We start from the raw sequence: 21,714 nt of genomic DNA on the forward strand, positions 1-21,714 counted from the left end.
TTTGTAATTTTTGACCTTTTTTGCCCATAAATAAAAATTTTCGATATGTTTACCATGGTCCTTAATACCCTCGGGAGTCCAATTGGGTCGGTGGAACCGCCTTATATGCCCTTAAACTGTCATTTTACCCGTTCACAACTTGTAGTGATTTCGTAAATTCAAGCCTACCACAGACGTTGATGACAACATATAATGATCATATATGGTTTTAAACGACATTATATGACCTTGAGATGTATCACTTAGGATGTCAAGTCCTTTCGCCACCGACCCTTAAAATCTCAAAATTTTCCTCAAATTAAAAAGCATAGATTATTGGAGTAATAATGTTTTGATTCCAGATTGAACAGCACCATTCACGTGGATATATATATATATATAGAGAAATTCATGTAATAATCCTTAGTTGTAGTTATTTTTGCAATCGAGTGACAATAGTTGTAGCAACTAGCAAGTGTATGTAAATCATATCGTATAATAAACTACTCAATGTAATTAATTTGTTTGATTCCTTAATTTTCAATCAAATTATAACTACAAAACATGTATCTATTGTTACTACATACCATGCCCATTCCTAAACGTTAAATTCAATTGACTTTTGCCCTATTTTCGTTGTATATCTATCTTTGACCATAATTTCTTTCGTTTATTTAAGTGCAACACTTTAATTAACCTTTTGTATAGTTCATTTAGTGCTTTTGACTTTAATGTCATTCACTTACGTAGTGTACTTTTGGATTAGTTATACAATGTACATTTTTATAATATCAATAGTTTATAATTAATCAACACTAATTGACAACTAAAGATTTTAATAGTCTAGATTGCTTATTATCAAACATACATGTCCAGTCAGAATATTGCAAATAAGAAAATGGAGGGAGTAATATATTTACATTGAAAAGAATCAAACAAGATTATTCTAATTATTCTTACAAAAAAAGATTATTCTAATTATGAAAAATCTTAATTAATTTCTTTTATATGAATCAGAAACTACAGTCGATTTAATTTTAATCTCTTATTACCTTCTCGGTAATGGTATCAGCAAACGGTGCACCACTAGGAATCATAGGTAAGACATGTTCTTGGTGTGCAACACCAACATCAAGCAAATATGGTCCTGGAGTTTTCAGCATTCTTTCGATTGCTTGGCGTAGCTCGCTCTTCTTGCTCACCCTCTCACCCGGAATATCACACGCCTCAGCAAATTTAACCATGTTAGGGAACACATCAACCTTGTTACTCGGGTTCCCTAAAAACGTATGTGTTCGATTCCCTTTGCAATATACATCTTCTTGTTGAACCACCATGCCTAAGTGTTGATTGTTAAGGATCATAATTTTAACCGGTAAATTTTCAGCACGTATTGTGGCTAACTCTTGGATGTTCATTAAGAAACTTCCATCCCCATCGACGTCTATGACTAGGCTCCCCGTTTTTGCAACCGCGACTCCCATTGCTGCTGGAAGGCCGTACCCCATGCTGCCTATCCCTCCTGAGGTTATCCATTGGCGAGGGGACTTAAATTTGTAATATTGCGCGACAAACATTTGGTGTTGTCCGACTCCTGTGGTTATAATCGCGCTACCTTTGGTTAATTCGTCTAAGACCTCGATAACATATCGAGATTGTATCGTGTCATCGTCGACAACATTATTGTTTGTGGGATGGTTAATTAGTTTTAGTTTGTGTAGCTCATTCCTCCACTTTAAGAAATGGTCCTTTTTCGCGGATTATTGTCTTTGTGCCAAGATATAGTTGATTAGTTGTAATGCTACCTTAATGTCGTTGTGCATCGAGACATGGGGGTGCTTGTTCTTTCCTAGCTCACAGCATCGATGTCAATGTGGACAATCTTGGCTCGGTTCGCAAATGCCTCGATTTTTCCTGTCACTCGGTCATCGAACCTTACCCCAAAAGCCAATAACAAATCTGATTTATCAATTGCATAATTAGCATATGTTGTACCATGCATTCCTAGCATTCCTAGTGACATTTCACGTTTGTTGTTATCATTATCATACGACGAAAAAACTCCTAAACCCATCAATGTACTTGCAACGGGTATACCGGTTAATTCAACAAACCTCCTTAGCTCCTCGCTCGCATTTACACAACCCCCTCCTATGTACAACACCGGCTTCTTAGCCTCAAAAATCATTTCCTCCATAAACATTTTATGGACCGCCTCGATTTTTGGCGGTTTTGGTAAGCGAGAAATGTACCCTTGGGGAATAGAATAGTCTAACCATCGAGGGACTATCATCTCTTGTTGAACATCCTTAGGAATGTCGATCAACACGGGTCCAGGGCGGCCCGTGTTTGCAATAATAATGGCTTCATTGACAATCCGAGGCATGTCATTCGAGTCAAAGTACAAGGTAAACATGTTTGGTAATATTTTTTGCAATATGCGTTATTGGAACCTCTTGGAAAGCGTTAGTGCCAATCAATTTACGGGGCACTTGACCCGTGATAGCAACAATGGGGACACTGTCCGCCATTGCATCAGCTAGTCCAGTCACGAGATTAGTTGCTCCGGGGCCAGACGTGGCTATGCACACGCCTGGCATATTCGAGGCGCGTGCATAGCCTATACTAGCTAAGATTTCTCCCTGCTCGTGGCGAGGGAGGATTGTATGGATAGACTTGGATTTAATCAAAGCTTGATGGATTTGTATTGACGCCCCACCTGGGTAGGCAAACACATCGGTCACCCCCTCCCGCTCGAGGGCTTCAATTAGCACGTCGGCCGCCTTACGAGGGTCATTAGGGTCAAATGGAGGAGGAATGGGGTTTTGTGGAGATATGCTAATGAAGAAATTAGAGGTTGTAGTGGCCTTAAATGGATTTGGTTTGGGGTTATTCAAAGAACATGTAGTATAATTATAGTTGTAAAGATAATTATTAATGGTTAATGAGGAATTAGTAGTTAAGAGTGGTTTTGAGAGGAGGAGATTAGAAGCAGCAACTGTCATTTTTAGTGTTGTTTTTTTTTGTGTGGAAGTTCAAGCTTTTATTTATTTTTTTTATTTATTTATTTTTTTTTTTTTTGAGATTTGCCAGTTGATATTATTATATATAGTTGATCATTAAGCATTAATTTAACTTGCTCCTTTTGTTAGAACAATATTGTTAAATTCAAACAAATAAACGTGAATAAAATGCACCCATCGTGCTAATTCCTTATAATAATTTAAACTCATTACTATTAATTTCTTCATTAGGCACACTCAACTCTCATTATGAAAAACACTCAAATTCATTGTATCAAACGTGCAATTCATGCTAACAACCTTAACATGCAATAATGAGTTAATGACCTTATGACCTCCCGAGCTCATATGTGCATGTATAACCCCCTTTTTTTTTTTTTTTTTTGGGTGGGGGGGGGGGGGGGGGGGGGTGCTGCTGCTGCTTAAGTACTCGATTAGTGCTTATTATAGAACGCAAATGTAATAATGTAAAATGCTACAAGATTAATTTCAATTCATATATTTGATACTTAATTTATACTTTAAAAGATTACTAAAAATATAATTAATATTAATAGTATTTGTATCGTTAAAGTCAAAATATTGTGGTTAATTTGACAATAAAGACACCGCAAGCGAGCATAACAACTTTGTGTGTTTCATGAGTATGTTGTAAAAATCTTCAACTACATATTATTATCAATTAGAATTTTGTTGTTTAGAAGTTTCTTTTTTTTTTTTTTTTTTTTTTTTTGAGTTTTTGATATCTTGGAGGTGTAGTTCACTTATGCGTAGTACGTCATATAATCCATATATATACTCATAACGGTATACTAATTAAAGTGCACTTTCTTGATATTGGATCATATAGCTACGACATAGCCTCAAGTATAATATAGGTGACTAGCTTAGAGGTGCATCCCCGCCCCACCTTATAACAATTATGTATAATCTTGGGTTTTTTTTTTTTTTTTTTTTTTTTTTTTTTTTTTTTGAGGCAGTATAATCATGGTTAATTAGGCTGTATTAAACATAAGGTGAAAATCAAGTGTACGAAATAAAATTCAGACAAGTTTAGATGAAGACAATACATACACCCTAGGTGAGCCGTGCAAGTTAGCAATAATATAATTTCATTATTAATTTTGAGAGAGACTATGTGATCATATCTGTGTCGATTTTCCAACAACATTAAAATTATACGAAGTAGTATGAAATGAAGTACAATAAAATACAAATACTACGTAAGAGTTATGACACTAATTTCTTCATCATTACGTACACTCTTCCCACATTATCCAAAATTGTTAGACTCATTATTCCCAACAAGTAAATTCGATCATGTTAACAACCTTAACAATAAATTGTCCGTTAACAACGTAACAATGATAAACTAATTTAAGTCCCTAATGCCTAAATTTTATTCAGCGTGTTTTCTGTGTCGCGGGCTATACCGTGTGGCCAGCTTGACACACACCAAAATACTGACCAGGATAACCCTTGACCGATCGAGTAGCCTTTAAATGATTGAGTAACCCTAACCCCTGACTGAGTATGTAACCTCATCCACATATAAAACTTAGTAAATTTTATTTTATTGTTAATCAAATTTACAACTAAAAAGATTATTTCTAATCTTTGAATTCATGTAGTTTGATTGTTTAGCTTCATTCCCACAAAATGGTGCAATATTAGCCCACAAATAAACGGGCCTTCCTCAAACTACAGTCCCTTAATAAGGGCCACAAAGATAAGGTAACGCTTTCTCTCTCATCATCTGTTCATCTTCTTTGATGAAATTCACTCCAAATTATCTTCAATTTTAGACCTTCAAACACCTCAACAATGGCGGTCACTACTGCAATGAGCTTCAATCTAATTGCTTCTTTCAGAGGAATTTCATTGACTTCAAGCTCTTCATCTTCCTTCCTTAAAGGCGAATTCGGAGCTTCTTCTCTTTCTTTTCCTAAAAAATCTCCTCTCTCAGTTTCGCCATTTCCATTGACGATTGAATCTGCTCACAAAAAAGGAGCTGGAAGTACTAAGAATGGTCGAGATTCTAAAGGCCAGAGGCTTGGTGTTAAGATTTATGGCGACCAGGTTGCTAAACCTGGCGCCATTATTATTCGTCAGCGAGGAACTAAGGTGAATTGTTTTGACCTAATTTCATTGAATTAATTTATAATTGAGGAAGAAATTTGTTGAATTATCATTGATATTGCTCAATTTTGATTCTGCGATTTGTTTTTGTGTAAATTTTGATGCAATATATAGCTAATCAATTTATCTGAGTTCAATTATATTGCAATTTTCATATTTAAACTGAATTGTTAACCTGTTCCTGCTGTTGAATGTTGATAGTACGTAGTAATTGATTTATTGATTTTGGCAATTGAATTGTAATGGAAATTAAAAATAATTAGGTTGTTACTTTGTAGTAACAATAATGGTATAGCTGTGAGATGGAGTTATGATTGTTGTTCTTCTTGCTTACTATAATGCTTAGTATGAAAATTTCTGGAAATAGGATAGCTGTTGATGAGATTGTGAATTTAGTTATTGTATTGTTTGATCTAATTCAAGTTGGTGTTAAAAAGAGAATTTTTAAGTAATTTTCCATCAAATGCATAATATGTGGTTGAATGAGCAAATATTGGATACTGCAGAACTTAGCTGATTTCACTGTAGTTGATTGAGTGGTTTATGATCTTGCCATAGCTTCTATGATGCTAAATTCACAAATCGTCCTGCAGTATAATTTTGTCGTCGTTTCTGCTTCATATTTCTATGAATTGTTGTCTTGAGGAAGATGAGTACTAGTTTATTGTATTTCCATAGGTTCTTATAGTACATATAAATGTATAATGTACTCCATAAAGGCATAACTTATAGCATTTCTGAGTATTGTAATCACTGAGCACAAGGCAGATCTTATGCATAGGAATTTGGAAGGTGGTTCTGCAAGAATTTATGAGAGTGTACTGAGTACACCTCTGAGTTTACAAATTGAGAGAATGAGGGTTTGGTGAATTTCAAGTCATTAGGAGGTTTGGTGCATCTTTTGCTGGTTTGAACTAAGAATGACTATAATTTGGAGTTCATTAGTGATTCGTAATTGTCGGGTAAAGTCTGTTAAGAACCGATGTGTAGGATTTAACTGATTTGCCCATAAAAAAAATTCTGTGTAGGTGGTGTCCTGTCATGAGGTGAAGAAAACTTTCTTATTGTTACTTTGGAGGTTCTTAGTTTGGGAAGCATTGTGAAACTGCATTCACGGTGCTATGTTTATTGCAATGTATCCTAACTGCACATTGTACACCCAGCTAGCATTTTTGAACTCTTTAGCACATCAATTAAACAACAGAAAGATGAATCCTTATGAACAGTTAGCCAGTAACTAATAACTATCATAAAAGAAATACTGTCATTGAGCGCGACTGTAACCCTTTTTATGCTGAATATATAGACTTTTGAATACATATGCCACAATATTGATTTATTTGTTCATTCTAGTTCCATCCGGGGAAGAATGTTGGACTCGGCAAGGACCATACAATCTTTGCTCTAATCGATGGATTAGTGAAGTTTGAGAAGTTTGGTCCTGACAAGAAAAAGGTGAGTTTTTAGCAATTTTCAGTTGATCTGTAACATTCACAGTTCACACAATTGACATCAAGGTTGTGCCAGGTGAGTGTTTACCCACGAGAAGTACAGCCTGAAAACCCCAACAGTTACAGAGCAAGGAAAAGAGAGGCTTTCAGGCTTCAGCGTGAGAAGAAGAAGGCAAGAAGGGAAGGATATTCTATTGAACCACAGCTAATTCTGGCATCTGCTGCTGCTGAAACTGCTGATGAAAATCCAGTTTGCTGATGACCTACTTAGTCGGTTCAAAACTTGGTTTTGCATCCCATTTCCTTCTTTTTGTCATGGTTTTTCAATTAGTTGTTTTAACTAAGTTTGTCACCATATCGAAAGTTTACCCTCCAATGTCTATTGTAGATCATTTTCACAAATGCGGATTTGTTCTACTTTGATTTAAAGCTGTTAGAATGTAGTATTTGCCAATTCTAAATCGAAAGGCAGCTGACAATTAAGAATTTTTTGGAACGTTGGATCTAAATTACTGAAATGTATAGCACTTTTATTGTATCACATTTCTATGATTTCAGTTTTAAGTTTATTATGCTAGTCCTTGAAGAACTCACCTTTCAATGTATGATACATTGATATGGCTCTAATCTCTGTTTCTCCAAATAATTTCAAAGACGAGCATATGTTCTTCAGTTTACCATGCAAATGCGGAGGTGGCAATTTACAACCACGATTTTAATTTAATTTTGAGAATTTAGGATCCCACTAAAAAATTCAGCCGAGTTAATAACATGTCCTTCGTAATTCATAACTTAAGTAAATCACAGGAAACTGGGCATTCCAGGGACACAAAAGTCAGATACTAACAACATAAGAAGTAGGTCATAAAAATTGAACTTGCATTGATGAACTGAATAGCCTGCCAAAAGTACATAATATATCCTGACTGTAAAACGAGTTCTACTTAATGAAATTGTTTAGTCTACATTAACATATACGTCAAAAGAAATCTTGAAGCATTTGATGTCCATTCTCTCTTCATTTGTTGCTCTCTAACAGACAAAATTGCAGCAAGATGACCTGCACAAGAGAAAGGGGTTAATTTACACACACATTATCAACAAAGTATTACGATAACAGTACGGTGCATAGTAAAAATGTTTGGTGCACAAGAGAAAGTACTAGCACACGTAGTCTACAAGACTCTTCATACCAGGTCATAGAATTTACCCAGATGTAACCAGGTCACACCAATGAAAATCTTGAAAGAGGCTTTAGTAAGCTGAGTTGGTATCTTAGGGGAAAGTCGCATCATTCTCCTATGTAATAGGACAGTAAAACTACCAGGGCTCAAAGATCGTTTTCTTATTGGATTTATGAAAAGCAGTACACAAGCATTGCATGGAGTGGGATCATCTGGTGAAGTTGAGTAATATTCTAACATCTTTCAAACACTAACCTCAGCTATTCATAATATAAATTGCTTTCATGAAAAACTGTTAAATGAACCAGGGTCCCTGGAATGCGAATAAAAGAAGATAAAAGAAGCAAAATTGTGAAAGCTCTTTCCTATATATTTCACTTCATTGTAATCAGGCTCAACCTACAAGAGTATGACCTTTACTACATGCAAAAGTTTCAATTTTTATGTCCAAAATGGTAAAACAGTGTATGTTTAAAATCTGGTTTTGCCAAAATCACCAATAGAATAGATAGAAGAGAGTGTATGTTTAACTACCCTAAGATGAATTCATTTCTTAATGTTATATCTCAGAGTCAATGGCCTCCCAATGTCTGTATAAATGAAAAGAAAATAGGGGAGAAAATCATGACCAAATTCAAATAATGTATCAACGAAAACATTTTTATAATGTATCAACAAAAACATTCATATAGAGCATAATGTATCAACAAAAACCTTCATAAAAGATAATATAGCACAAAACAAACAACATTACAGCTTTCTAAAGGATCCATCTCTAAGTTAAACATCAACAAAATCCATTCCGACCCAAATTAGAAGCTAGTCTGCGAGTATTAAAGCAATAACATCCAAGATACCTTGGAAGTTCTAATTCAACTCACAAGCTAAGACACCAATCTTTTAATAGGCAGATGGCATTATTCAACACAATCTCTTTGATGGGGTAGATGCCATAGTTCACCCCACTTTCTTGAATGAGTAGATGAAATAGTGCACCCTAATGGTTTACTTTGCTACCGCTGCATGTTTAGCTAAAGCTTTTTAAAATACAATTCAGCTTTTGAAACCATATTATTCCAACTTCCAAATATCAATCAATAACTTAACCCCAAATCTTATATTCTTGGAAGCTTTTCGGTCAGTAATTTTTTCCTAGAACAGCCTTAATCCGTCTCAAAACCCACGTTAACACGATCAAACAATTCCATAATATACAATAAGTCAATGATTTAACACAAACATCATTATTCGTTACTACTAAATTCCAATTTTCCCAAATCTAATTTAGTTTCTCACAATTAACAACTAGAACACATAATTGAGCCCAAATCCTCTTGCAAAATCCATGCAAATTACAAGATTATATAGAAATCGATCAAATTCAACCACATTTAACAAGAAAATAAAATAAAATTCAATCTAATTTTGACAAAAAAAAAGTAAAATTACCCATCAATCTAAGTAGATCCAACAATAATGTTGTTGATCGGAATAAAGATGAGCTTGACGAAGAATCCCACGAAACCCATTACAACGAATCCAACAGCAGTACGGAAAGCCACCTTCGTAAACTCTACAATTCTCAAAATCAAAAATCAAAAATCAAAATCACAATCACAATCGAAAGATCCAAACCGAAAAACCCTAAAAATCGAAGAAATAGAAAATAAAATAAAATAAAATTACCTTTTTGATCGGGTTTGTGGCAACGCTTAACAAGACGAACGCTGTCCTTAGCGAAATCCCTCAAAGGATCGAAAACTTGATCTAGGGCATCCATTGATGAAGATGAAATTGAAGAGAGAGAAAATTAAAACTCAAAAAAGAGGGTTTTTTTTCGAGAATTGTAGATCTGAAATTAAGCTTCTTGCTTTATAAGGTATTTGTAGTGAAATTATAATGCTCGTAATTCTAAGTCGAGTAGGAAAAGAAGACGTGTGTGAGCCAATTAGTTTGCTCCACGTACACTATAAACTTTCCTTAAATAAACTTTTCCTAATTTCATTTTATATTTAGAAGTTCTATTTTGTTACTTTCATTGATTTTATCCTTACAAAAATGATAAAAGCTGAATTTATGTAGAAAATATAAAATCTTTTAAAAAGAATACAAAATACAATAAGGATAATTAAACATGCAAAAATTGAATTTACCCGATTATGCGATGTCAAACGTGAGCTATACTCCTTCCGTTATTTTTATATGCATCACTTTGACAATTGCATTATTCATATACTATGGTTGACTTAATTTTTTCACCTCTAAATAATAAATAAATATTATTATATTATATATCATTAGATTCGTCATAATGTCTACTTTCATAATATAATTTCGTTACAATTTTTACTAATACACATTAAAGATATTTATGGTCAAAGTAACGTCTCGGCACAGCCGTCCCAATAAATATGGAGGCCTTGTGCAATTTAGAAAAATATAGGCCCTTTAATTTATTTATATTCTATACTAAAGATACACAATATACAAAATTAGACCCATGTCGTGTAGTTACCTTGGTAATCTTAAATAATAACAATTAGTTATTTGATAAGGAGTATGGGAAAAAAGCCAAGAACACAAATTTTTTTTAGTTAATTAAATGTATTTATGACTTTTTATTATGAAAACAAAATTAAAAGAAAAAAAAGGTATATGAATCATCATAGGATTTGAACACTAGACCAAGAAACATATAGTATAGAATTATAGATGTATTGCCACTATGCCAAATTCTATGCAGTTTAATATATTTGCAAAAAAATAGTCAAATTCAAGAGTTTGGGGCCCATCAGATTGTTATCATTATATGTCGTCATAAACGTCCGTGGTAGCCTTGAAGTTACGAAATCACTGCAAGTTGTGAACGGGTAAAATGACCGTTTGAGGACAAATTGGATGGTTCCACCGACCCAATTGGACACCCAGAGGGTATTAGGGACCATGGTAAACATCTCGGCAATTTTTATTCCCAGGCGAAAAAAAGCCAAAAAATTACAAAATTGAAGGCTATATAATCCACACTTTTTATGGAAATTTTGAGGTTTTAGGGCCCGATGGCGAAAAGCCTTGAAATTATAAAGGACACATCTCGGGTTCATATAATGCCGTTTGAAACCATATATGATCATTATATGATGTCATAAACATCCGTGGTAGGCTTGAGTTTACGAAATCAGTGCAAGTTGCGAACGGGCAAAATGACCGTTTCAAGACATATTAGATGGTTCCACCGACCCAATTGGACTCCCGGAGGATATTGGGGACCATGGTAAACATCTCGGCAATTTTATTTTCGGGGGAATAAAAGGTCAAAATTTTAAAAATTGAAGGCTAATCTACGCTTTTTGAGGAAATTTTAAGGTTTCGAGGCCCGGTGACGAAAAGTGTTGAGACCGTAGGGGATATATCTCGGTGTAATATAATGTCATTTGAAACCATATATGATCATTATATATTGTCATAAACGTCGGTGGTAGGCTTGAGTTTATGAAATCACCACAAGTTGTGAATGGGTACAATAGCCATTTCATGGCATATTGGAAGGTTCCACCAACCCAATTGGATTCCCGGAGGATATTAAGGACCATGGTAAACATCTCGGCAATTTTTATTTCCGGGCGAAAAAAGGTCAAAAAATTATAAAATTGAAGGCTATAATAATCCACGTTTTTTATGAAATTTTGAGGTTTCTAGGCCCGGTGGAAAAAAGCCTTGAGACAGTAAGGGATACATCTCAGGGTCATATAATGTCGTTTGAAAGCATATATGATTATAATATGTTGTCATAAACGTCTGCATACGTGGTAGGCTTGAGTTTACGAAATCACTACAAGTTGTAAACGGGTAAGATGGTCGTTTCAGGGCTTATTGGACCGTTCCACCAACCCAATTGGACTCCTGGAGGGTATTACGGACCACGGTAAAAATCTCGGCAATTTTTATTTCCGGACGAAAAAGGTCAAAAAATTACAAAATGAAGGCTATAATAATCCACGCTTTTTAAGGAAATTTTGAGGTTTTAGTTCCCGGTGGCGAAAAGTGTTGAGACCCTAGGGGAATTATCTCGGGGTCAAATAATGCCATTTCAAACCATGTATGATTATTATATGTTGTTGATGTGTGTCATAAATGGCACACATTTGACGAGCATTTAGGTCTTTTCTATTCTCTTTTCATAGCTTTCATGCTTAATAAGTGCTTAGTTTTATGCTTTGTTGCTTAGTTTTACCTTTCTTCTCTTATTTTGTAGCTTTTGTGCTTTTCGTTGGTTTTCTAGCCTTTTCTTCTTTATTTGCTCTATTTTCGTGGTTGTAGGTATTGGACGAGGTTCGGGTCTTGATTTTGGTGATCCACTATGGTGGAAGAAGCTTTTGGATCAAGTTCATGGAGTTTGGGAAGCTCAAGATGCAAAGAAGTGGAAGTTCCAAGTCTTGGCTCTTCTCTTGTGCTCCCTTCAAAGGAAGTGTGTGCCCTCAATATTAAGCCTTAGCTACTGCCTACCTTGTCCTCCATCACCATCATAAATCATGTGTGCACCCCTTGAGCTTGAAAAGTTGAAGATTCGAAGAAACCCAGTTGAGTGCGGCCGCACGCGCAGAAGGTGCGGGCGCACACGAAGGATGTGCGGCCGCACACCATGGTGGTGCGGGCGCACATCATGGTGGTGCGGGCGCACATCCTCTGTTGTGCGGCCGCACCGACGTGGGTCTTTTCCGATCGGATTTCGACGATTTTTTCTCTCTTCTTATACCTATTTGAACCCAATTTTTGTAAGAAGTTTCATAATAGAATTAGATCATATTCTTAGCTTAGTGGAGAGCTTCTCTCTCTAGATTTAGGGGTTAGTTTTAGGAGTAGATTTTAGAAAGAGAAAGTGAAGAATTTCAATGGTGATTGAGAGATTGAAGATCCAATGGTGACAATTGTATTGGAGATCTACTCTATTATCAATGAGCATTTCTAAACTCTATCTCATTTATTGTTTTGTTTAGTATTCATGTTTAGATTGTTGATTTTGATTGGATTTTAATGATTTGATGATTGATGTTTGATTAGAGTAATTGTTCCTCTTTGATTGATTGATTCTTGATTGTTGATTTCTTTAGTTGTTGATTGAATTGATAATGTTGCTAGAGTAGTTGTTTGGTTAGGGATTTGGTGAAGCTTATATTATGTAATGGATTGATGTAGATTGGGGATTTTGATGGAGTTGATGATGTGATTAAATTGGTTAATTGATTATGTGCATGTGTGTGTTTGATTTAGGCTTGATCACCCTAGTTATTCACACTAGATTGCATTGTAAGTTCACAATGATACGGACCATTGATTTGTGGCTTGCATTTACACGATTGAGGTGTCTTGTGATGTTTCCTAGCTAGAGTTTATCGTAGTTGACGCTAGTTAGACCTCTAGGAGAATAGCTTGATATGCTCTTTTGGTTGCATAATTAATCTTCCCTCACATTGCTTGACTTAGTCAACTTCCTAAACCAATTTGCTTTGTTCATTGCTAATATAAGTGTATCCTAATCCCTAGCATTTTATTTGTTTGATTTCTTTGTCTTAGTAGTTGTTAGTGTCCTCTTTTACCCTTCGTCTTCGACCTACCTTAGGCACATAATTGAAAGCACTTAGATATTACCGTTCCTTTGGGTTCGACCCTTGACTTACCTCTATACTTGTATTAAGGTTTGTTGAGTGTTTATAAATTTTGTTTGGCTTAGGAGGATTAGTTCAACGACCTAATTTTCCCACGTTAGTTGTCATAAACATACGTAGTAGGCTTGAGTTTACGAAATCTCTATAAGTTGTTAACGGGTAAAATGACCGTTTAAGGGCATAATGGATGGTTCTACCCAATTATACTCCCAGAGGGTATTAGTGACCATATTAAACATCTCGGAAATTTTTATTTTCGGGCAAAAAAGGTCAAAAAATTACAATAATGAAGGCTATAATCCTCGCTTTTTGAGGAAATTTTGAGGTTTTGGGGCCCGATGGCGAAAAGTCTTGAGACCTTAAGGGATGCATCTCGACGCAATATAATGTCGTTTGAAACCACATATGATCATTTTATGTTGTCATAAACGTGCGTGGTAGGCTTAAGCTTATGAAATCGCTGCAAGTAGTGAACGGGTAAAATGACCGTTTAAGGGCATATTGGATGGTTCCACCGACCCAATTGGAATCCAGGAGGGTATTAGGGACCATGATAAACATCTCGGCAATTTTTATTTCTGGGCGAAAAAAGGTCTAAAAATTACAAAATTTAAGGCTATCATCCATGATTTTAAAAGAACTTTTAAGGTTTCAGGGCCCGGTGATCTGACGAACATCCTTGAGACGCTAATGGATACATCTCGGTGTCATATAATGCCGTTTGAAACCATATACAATTATTATATGTTGTCATAAAGGTCTGTGGTAGTCTTGACTTTACGAAATCACTACAAGTTGTGAACGAGTAAAATGACCGTTTAAGGGCTTATTAGATGGTTCCACCGACGCAATTGGACTCCCGGAGGTTATTAGGGATCATGGTAAAAATCTCAGCAAATTTTATTTCCGGGCGAAAAAGTCAAAGAATTACAAAATTAAAGGCTAAAAATCAATGCTTTTTGAGGAAATTTAGAGGTTTAAGGGCCCGGTGGCGAAAATCCTTAAGAGCCTTAGGGATACATCTCGAGGTCATATAATACCGTTTGAAACCATATACGATCATTATATGTTGTCATAAACGTCCATGGTGGGCTTGCGTTTACAAAATCAATGCAAGTTGCGAACGGTAAAATGGTTGTTTAAGGGCATATTGGATAGATCCACCGACCCTATTGGGCTCTTGGAGGGTGTTAGGGACCATGGTAAATATCTCGGCAATTTTTATTTCCGGGCGAAAAAAGATCAAAAAATTTCAAAATTGAAGGCTATGATCCACGTTTTTTTAGGAAATTTTTTGAGGTTTTGGGGCCCGGTGGGGAAAAGTGTTGAGACATTAGGGAATATATCTCGGTGTCGTATAATGCCGTTTGAAACCATATATGATGTCATAAACGTCCGTGGTATGCTAGAGTTTATGAAATAGTTACAAGTTGCGAAAGGGTAAAATGGCCGTTTAAGGGCATATTGGACGGTTTCACCGACCTAATTTGACTTCCGGAGGATATTAGGGACAATGGTAAACATTTCGACAATTTTTATTTCTGGGTGAAAAGAAGTTAAAAAATTACAAAATTGAAAGCTATAATCCATGTTTTTTGAGGAAATTTTGGGATTTAGGGGCCTGGTGGAGAAAACCCCTGAGACCCTAGGGGATACATCTCAGGGTCATATAATGCCGTTTCAAACCATATATGATCATTATATGATGTCATAAACGTCCGTGGTAGGCTTGAGTTTACGAAATCGGTGTAAGATGCGATAGGTAAAATGACGTTTCAGGACATATTGGATGGTTCCACCGACCCAATTGGACTCCCGGAGGGTATTGTGGACCATGGTAAACATCTCGGTAATTTTTATTTCGAAGGAAAAAAAGGTCAAAATTACAAAATTGAAAGTTAATCCACGGTTTTTGAGGATATTTTGAGGTTTAAGGGCCCGGTGGTGAAAAGTGTTGAGACCGTAGGGGATTTATCTCGGTGTCATATAATATAATGCCGTTTGAAACCGTATATGATCATTACATGTTTTCATAAACGTCCGTGGTAGGCTTGATTTTATGAAATCGCTGCAAGTAGTGAACGGATAAAATGATCGTTTAAGGGCATATTGAATGGTTCCACCGACCCAATTGGACTCCAAGAGGGTATTAGGGACCATGGTAAAAATCTCGGAAAATTTTATTTCTGGGCGAAGAAAGGTCTAAAAATTACAAAATTTAACACTATAATCTACGCTTTTTAAGGAAATTTTGAGGTTTTAGTGGCCGATGACGAATGGCCATGAGACACTAATGAATACATCTCGGTGTCATATAATGCCGTTTGAAACCATATATAATCATTATATGTTTTCATAAACGTCCGTGGTAGTCTTGAGTTTACGAAATCACTGCAAGTTGCGAATGGGTAAAATAACCGTTTAAGGGCATGTTGGATGGTTCCACCGACGGAATTGGACTCCCGTAGGATATTAGGGACCATGGTAAAAGTCTCAGCAAATTTTATTTCCAGGCGAAAAAAGGTCAATAAATTACAAAATTGAAGGCTATAATCAACGCTTTTTGAGGAAATTTAGAGGTTTAGGGGCCCGGTGGTGAAAAGTCTAGAGACCCTAAGGAATACATCTCGGGGTCATATAATGTTGTTTGAAACCATATATGATCATTATATGTTGTCAAAAACGTTCGTGGTAGGCTTGCATTTACAAAATCGGTTCAAGTTGCGAACGGGTAAAATGGTCGTTTAAGGGCATATTGGATGGTTCCACCGATCCAATTGGACTCTTGGAGGGTGTTAGGGAACATGGTAAATATTTCGGCAATTTTATTTCTGGGCAAAAAAAGATCAAAAAATTACAATATTGAAGGCTATAATCCACGCTTTTTTAGGAAATTTTGAGGTTTTGGGGCTCAGTGGCGAAAAGTGTTGAGACCCTAGGGAATACATCTCGGTGTCATATATTGTCGTTTGAAACCATATATGAGCATAATATGATGTCATAAACGTTCGTGGTAGGCTTGAGTTTACGGAATCACTACAATTTGCGAACGGGTAAAATGACCGTTTAAGGGCATATTGGACTGTTCCACCAACCTAATTTGACTCTCGAAGGATATTAGGAACTATTGTAAACATTTCGACAATTTATATTTTTGGGCGAAAAAAGGTTAAAAAATTACAAAATTGAAGGCTATAATCCACGTTTTTTGATGAAATTTTGAGGTTTCGGGGTCCAGTGGCGAAAAGTATTAAGACCCTAGGGGATATATATAGGGGTCATATAATGTCATTTGAAACCATATATGATAATTATATGTTGTCATAAATGTACGCAGTAGGCTTGAGTTTACGAAATCGCTACAAGTTGTGAACGGGTAAAATAACCATCTAAGGCCGTATTGGATGATTCCACTGACCGAATTTCACTCTCGGAGGGTATTAGGAACCATTGTAAACATATCGGCAATTTTTATTTCTGGGCGGAAAAAGGTTAAAAAAATTACAAAAAGAAAGCTATAATCCACGCTTTTTGAGGAATTTTCGAGCTTTTGGGCCGGTGGTAAAAGTGTTAAGACCATAGGGCATATATCTTGATGCAATGTCATATAATGCCGTTTGAAACCTTATATGATCATTTTTTGTTGTCATAAACGTACGTGTTAGGTTTGAGCTTACGAAATCACTGCAAGTTGTGCACGGGTAAAATAACGGTTTAAGGGCATATTGGATGGTTCCACCGACCCAATTGGACTCCCGGAGGTTATTAGGGACCATGGTAAATATCTCGGAAATTTTTATTTCCGAGCGAAAAAAAGTCAAAAAATTACAAAATTGAAGACTTTGGGGCCCGATGGCGAAATGTGTTGAGATCCTAGGGTAGGGATGTTAGTGGGGCGGGTCAAGTAGGATCCCCGCCCCAGTGGGGCGGGGATGGGTCTCGGTTTGGCGGGTGGTGGGGCGGGGATGGGGATAAAAACCATACCCGCCATGGGTGATGGGGCGGGGGTGGATTTTAAGTTGTACCCGCCCCATCCCCGCCCCGCCCCACTTGCCCCACTTCATACCCACCCCATCCCCACTTCATACCCACATCTATATATCTTTTAAAGTAAAATTACATACTTTTATACTATTTATAAATAATTACGTGAAATACAATATTAATTATAATACTTTGTATGACACTTATATTATAACACAAAAATGTGTGTAGAATGTTTTATTTTATAATTCGTATTAATTATGTAAGATTGTTTATTTGAGATACGGAGATTAGGTGGATCTTGGGTGGGGATTAGGCGGGTCTTTGGTGGGGATAAGGTGGGGATGGATATCCAAGTGGGGGTGGGGCGGGGATGGTTTTGGAGTTGTACCCGGTGGGGCGGGGATGGGGATGAAAATTGGACCCGCCGCGGGGATGGGGATGAAAATATTAGGTGGGGATGGGGATGGGAAGGCCAACATCCGCCCCGCCCCGCCCCGCCCCATTGACATCCCTATCCTAGGGGATATATCTCGAGGTTGTATAATGCCGTTTGAAACCATGTATAATCATTATATGTTGTCATAAATGTCTGTGGTAGTCTTGAATTTACGAAATGATTGCAAGTTGTGAATGGGTAAAATGACCGTTTAAGGGCATATTGGATGGTTCCACCGACCCAATTGGACTCCCGGAGGATATTAAGGACCATGGTAAAAATCTTGGCAATTTTTATTTCTGGGCGAAAAAAGGTCAAAAATTACAAAATTGAAGGTTATAATCAACGCTTTTTGAGGAAATTTAGAGGTTTAGGGTCCTGGTGGCGAAATGCGTTGAGACCATAAGGGATACATCTCGGGGTTATATAATACCGTTTGAAACCATATATGAACATTATATGTTGTCATAAAAGTCCGTGGTAGGCTTGAGTTTATAAAATCGATGCAAGTTGCGAACGGGTAAAATGACCGTTTAAGGGCGTATTGGATGGTTTCACCAACAAAATTGGACTCCCGGAGGGTGTTAAAGACCATGGTAAACATCTTGGCAATTTTTTTTCCGGGCGAAAAGTGGTTAAAAAATTACTTCGTACAAAATTGAAGGCTATAATCCATGTTTACTGAGGAAAATTTGAAGTTTAGGGGCCCCGTGGAGAAAAGCTTTGAGGTTTAGGAACAAAGGAAGTAATATCGCAAATTTTACTTCATATATCACACCCATTTTCCACGTTGGATGAACTTATACTTCTAGGGACTACCCCCATGTAGAAGTAGAAGGTATATATGGTCAGAAAATCAGGAGCCAGAAAGAGAGGGACAAATAAAGATCTAGTCATCTCTAGATGCCTTAAAGTGGGCCATTAGAAGCCAACGTGGAACCAATAGAGTCCTCAACAACCTTATCTATCCCTCATAATCTGATCTTTACATCATCCAAATTCTGATATCTTAACCATTTCCTCCAAATTTCTTCATCACATAACAACCTTATACTTTCTTTCACACCCACAAATAATCACAAGAGCAACAAAAACAAAGAGAGAGAAAGAGAGGGGTGAAGGCAAGGTGGTTGTAATTGTCTAATTGAATCATGACTCCGTGTGCGATTACTTGGAAGAAAATGGCAACTACTGGATGCTTCTTACACCACCATGCAGCCAGCACTAGCCAAGCTGCTGGCAGAGCCATGCAGCAATACCAGGTCGCAAGCAATAAGCCTAACCAGATCGTCTGCAAGGCTCAGAAGCAGGAAGACGAGGTTAATGCCATCAACGATGGTGTGTCGAGGCGGTTGGCCCTCACTGCTCTTATTGGTGCTGCTGCTGTTGGCTCTAAGGTTTCCCCTGCTGATGCAGCCTATGGTGAAGCTGGTAATTACTATACTTAACAGTGTTCTTCAAAAGACTAATTATATTTTAGCTCGTTTGGTATCGTTTTCAGTTTTCAACTCTACTATAGTTTACATCAATGATGAATTGAGGTACTACCTCTTCTACATATTAGTTGCAACTTTGGGGATTATTTGTGAGAGATAAAATATTCCAAAGTTGCAACTAATATGTAACGGAGGTAGTACTTTATAATGGTATAATTGACACATAAAAGAATGATGATTTATGATGAAAAGTTCCCTGATTGTATTACAGTTACAGATCAATGGTGTTTATATCGTCATATGGAGATGTATCCTTCTTACATAGATCCACCCATGTTAATCATGAAGGTGTTCATAAAGAAGATTTATACGAAGTATATGCTAAACAAAAATACAATTGAAGTTTTCAAAAAGGCTGGATTAAACAACTCAAGTTGATACCAGACAAGAATTATCAACTTAAAAAATTAGCTTAATCTTCATTGTCACAATCAACTAATCTAGTATTTAGTCTGCTGAAGCATCTAGAGCATTCAGATGTACAACCTTACCCCTTTTAGTCTGCTCAGTGTAAAACTGCAAGCAGCTTGTTTCAGATTTCTGATTTACTAGTCAACAATATTGGATTGCAGCCAATGTATTCGGGAAGCCAAAGACTAACACCGAATTCATGCCCTACAACGGTGATGGATTCAAGTTGTTGGTTCCTTCAAAATGGAACCCGAGCAGAGAGGTAGAGTACCCAGGTCAAGTTTTGAGGTTCGAGGACAACTTCGATGCCACCAGCAATTTATCTGTCATGGTCACCCCCACTGACAAGAAATCTATCACTGACTATGGTTCCCCTGAGCAATTCCTTGCCCAAGTAATTTCTTTTTTTTTTGCAACATTACATTAGCCTCCTAGAATTATTGCTCCATTTCTGTATCTGATTCTAAAAGGAAACTTAATGTATGTTTTTGTTACTGCAGGTGGACTACTTGTTGGGCAAACAAGCCTATTTCGGACAGACTGATTCTGAGGTAATCCTTCATCATTGCAGACTACTGCCTTGTTAACATATTTTCTTTTCTACAAATCTTAATGGCATGTTCTCAGTGGTACACAGTAATCAAACCCTAAGTTTTATGAAGTATTCTCCATGCATGCAAAAATTTGAGTGCTTAAACATGTTATTTTCCAGATAACAAGAGCTAAGAACAAGTTTTCAAACTGAAAAAAATTCTTTCCTAACACATTAATCTCAGAGAAAAATGTGGCTTTTTTTTTTAGTTCTAATCTAGTTTTTGGAGGGACCATATTTCTAATTAAAATTTGGTAATTTTTTTGTGGGCAGGGTGGTTTCGACTCAGGTGTTGTTGCAAGTGCAAACGTCCTTGAAAGCAGCACCCCAGTGATTGATGGGAAACCATACTACAGCATCACTGTGTTGACAAGAACAGCCGATGGTGATGAGGGTGGCAAACACCAAGTAATTACAGCCACTGTCAAGGATGGTAAGCTTTACATCTGCAAGGCTCAAGCTGGAGACAAGAGATGGTTCAAGGGTGCTAAAAAGTTTGTCGAGAATGCTGTCAGTTCTTTCAGTGTTGCTTAAATAATGTAACTGATTCAGAGATTTCTATTGTAAATCAACTTCTCTACTTATTTTGGGCTATCTAGTTTTTTCTTGCTGATGTTGCCTAGGGAGAAGGTACTACATAAAAACACTGGGTTTTCAAATTGCAAATAGCATATAATGTTAAGATACGTCTCTCAGTCGTCTCCTCTCTTAGACCACCCACATTCAGTCACCACAACTTTCTGAAATCATGCTCTTACAGGCACATAGGCATAGAATTCTAAAACTTAAGGTTGGAAGCGAGGAAGGATGCAAGCACCCATTTCAGTCATCTCGGCCCCTCAGCAATGCAGCAATAGGGCATGTGAACCAAAAACCTATTAATAGATACGAGTATTGAAAAACCTCATGCGCAAAAGATCTCAAATATCCTTGATCATGAGACATACAATTATCACTACAATTAAGAACCAGAATTGCAATTGATTCAACTTGACCCAAAAATTAATGAGAGGATTGTGACCAATACTGAATTATCATATTAAGCTACATAGACTCCAATCAACCTGAACTCAATTTAAGCGACACATCACTCAAATGTGATCCAAAACAAACTAACCTATACCAAACCAGATTTAAACAACCAATTTGTTGACTAATGTTTTTTTACTGCTGTGCCTGTCAGCCATGGCACTTTAGACATTTGTCACAACTCGTGTGAGTAACAAAGTGGAGAGGTGTTGTATAATGCTGCGTAACCCAGAACAGCAATGAGTCCTACAAATTCAGATTGGCCAATCGTAAAACTGGAACATATCTAGACTTCATGAGGGCCAAGCCTATGACTTTGGCAGG

The 21,714-nt window shown here is 36.7% G+C and overlaps 2 protein-coding genes and 1 pseudogene across 2 annotated transcripts; 2 read left to right on the forward strand and 1 right to left on the reverse strand.

The window, feature by feature from the left end:
• Positions 1-1,016: 1,016 nt before the first annotated feature.
• On the reverse strand, positions 1,017-2,987 carry LOC145602765 (acetolactate synthase 1, chloroplastic-like; annotated as a pseudogene).
• A 1,725-nt stretch (positions 2,988-4,712) lies between these two features.
• LOC145600207 (large ribosomal subunit protein bL27c-like) lies at positions 4,713-7,133 on the forward strand. Its single transcript, XM_081656111.1, has 3 exons — positions 4,713-5,126; positions 6,495-6,596; positions 6,669-7,133. The coding sequence occupies exons 1-3, from the start codon at positions 4,827-4,829 to the stop codon at positions 6,849-6,851; spliced, it is 585 nt and encodes a 194-aa protein (XP_081512237.1). The 5' UTR covers positions 4,713-4,826; the 3' UTR covers positions 6,852-7,133.
• An 11,751-nt stretch (positions 7,134-18,884) lies between these two features.
• LOC145603017 (oxygen-evolving enhancer protein 2, chloroplastic) lies at positions 18,885-21,047 on the forward strand. The gene is made up of 4 exons (XM_081659151.1): positions 18,885-19,293; positions 19,931-20,163; positions 20,270-20,320; positions 20,635-21,047. The coding sequence occupies exons 1-4, from the start codon at positions 19,014-19,016 to the stop codon at positions 20,893-20,895; spliced, it is 825 nt and encodes a 274-aa protein (XP_081515277.1). The 5' UTR covers positions 18,885-19,013; the 3' UTR covers positions 20,896-21,047.
• The last annotated feature ends 667 nt before the right edge of the window (positions 21,048-21,714 follow it).

Source organism: Chenopodium album, chromosome 21, assembly GCF_948465745.1.
Source record: "Chenopodium album chromosome 21, dcCheAlbu1.1, whole genome shotgun sequence".
NCBI lineage: Eukaryota > Viridiplantae > Streptophyta > Magnoliopsida > Caryophyllales > Amaranthaceae > Chenopodium > Chenopodium album.

Excerpts from the sequence above, each read along its gene's own strand:
- LOC145600207 (XM_081656111.1), top strand. The coding sequence starts at position 4,827 with ATGGCGGTCACTACTGCAATGAGCTTCAATCTAATTGCTTCTTTCAGA. Across the intron at positions 5,127-6,494 it reads TTCGTCAGCGAGGAACTAAG|TTCCATCCGGGGAAGAATGT; the intron begins GTGAATTGTTTT and ends TGTTCATTCTAG. Across the intron at positions 6,597-6,668 it reads TTGGTCCTGACAAGAAAAAG|GTGAGTGTTTACCCACGAGA; the intron begins GTGAGTTTTTAG and ends AGGTTGTGCCAG.
- LOC145603017 (XM_081659151.1), top strand. The coding sequence starts at position 19,014 with ATGACTCCGTGTGCGATTACTTGGAAGAAAATGGCAACTACTGGATGC. Across the intron at positions 19,294-19,930 it reads TGCAGCCTATGGTGAAGCTG|CCAATGTATTCGGGAAGCCA; the intron begins GTAATTACTATA and ends ATTGGATTGCAG. Across the intron at positions 20,321-20,634 it reads TCGGACAGACTGATTCTGAG|GGTGGTTTCGACTCAGGTGT; the intron begins GTAATCCTTCAT and ends TTTTGTGGGCAG.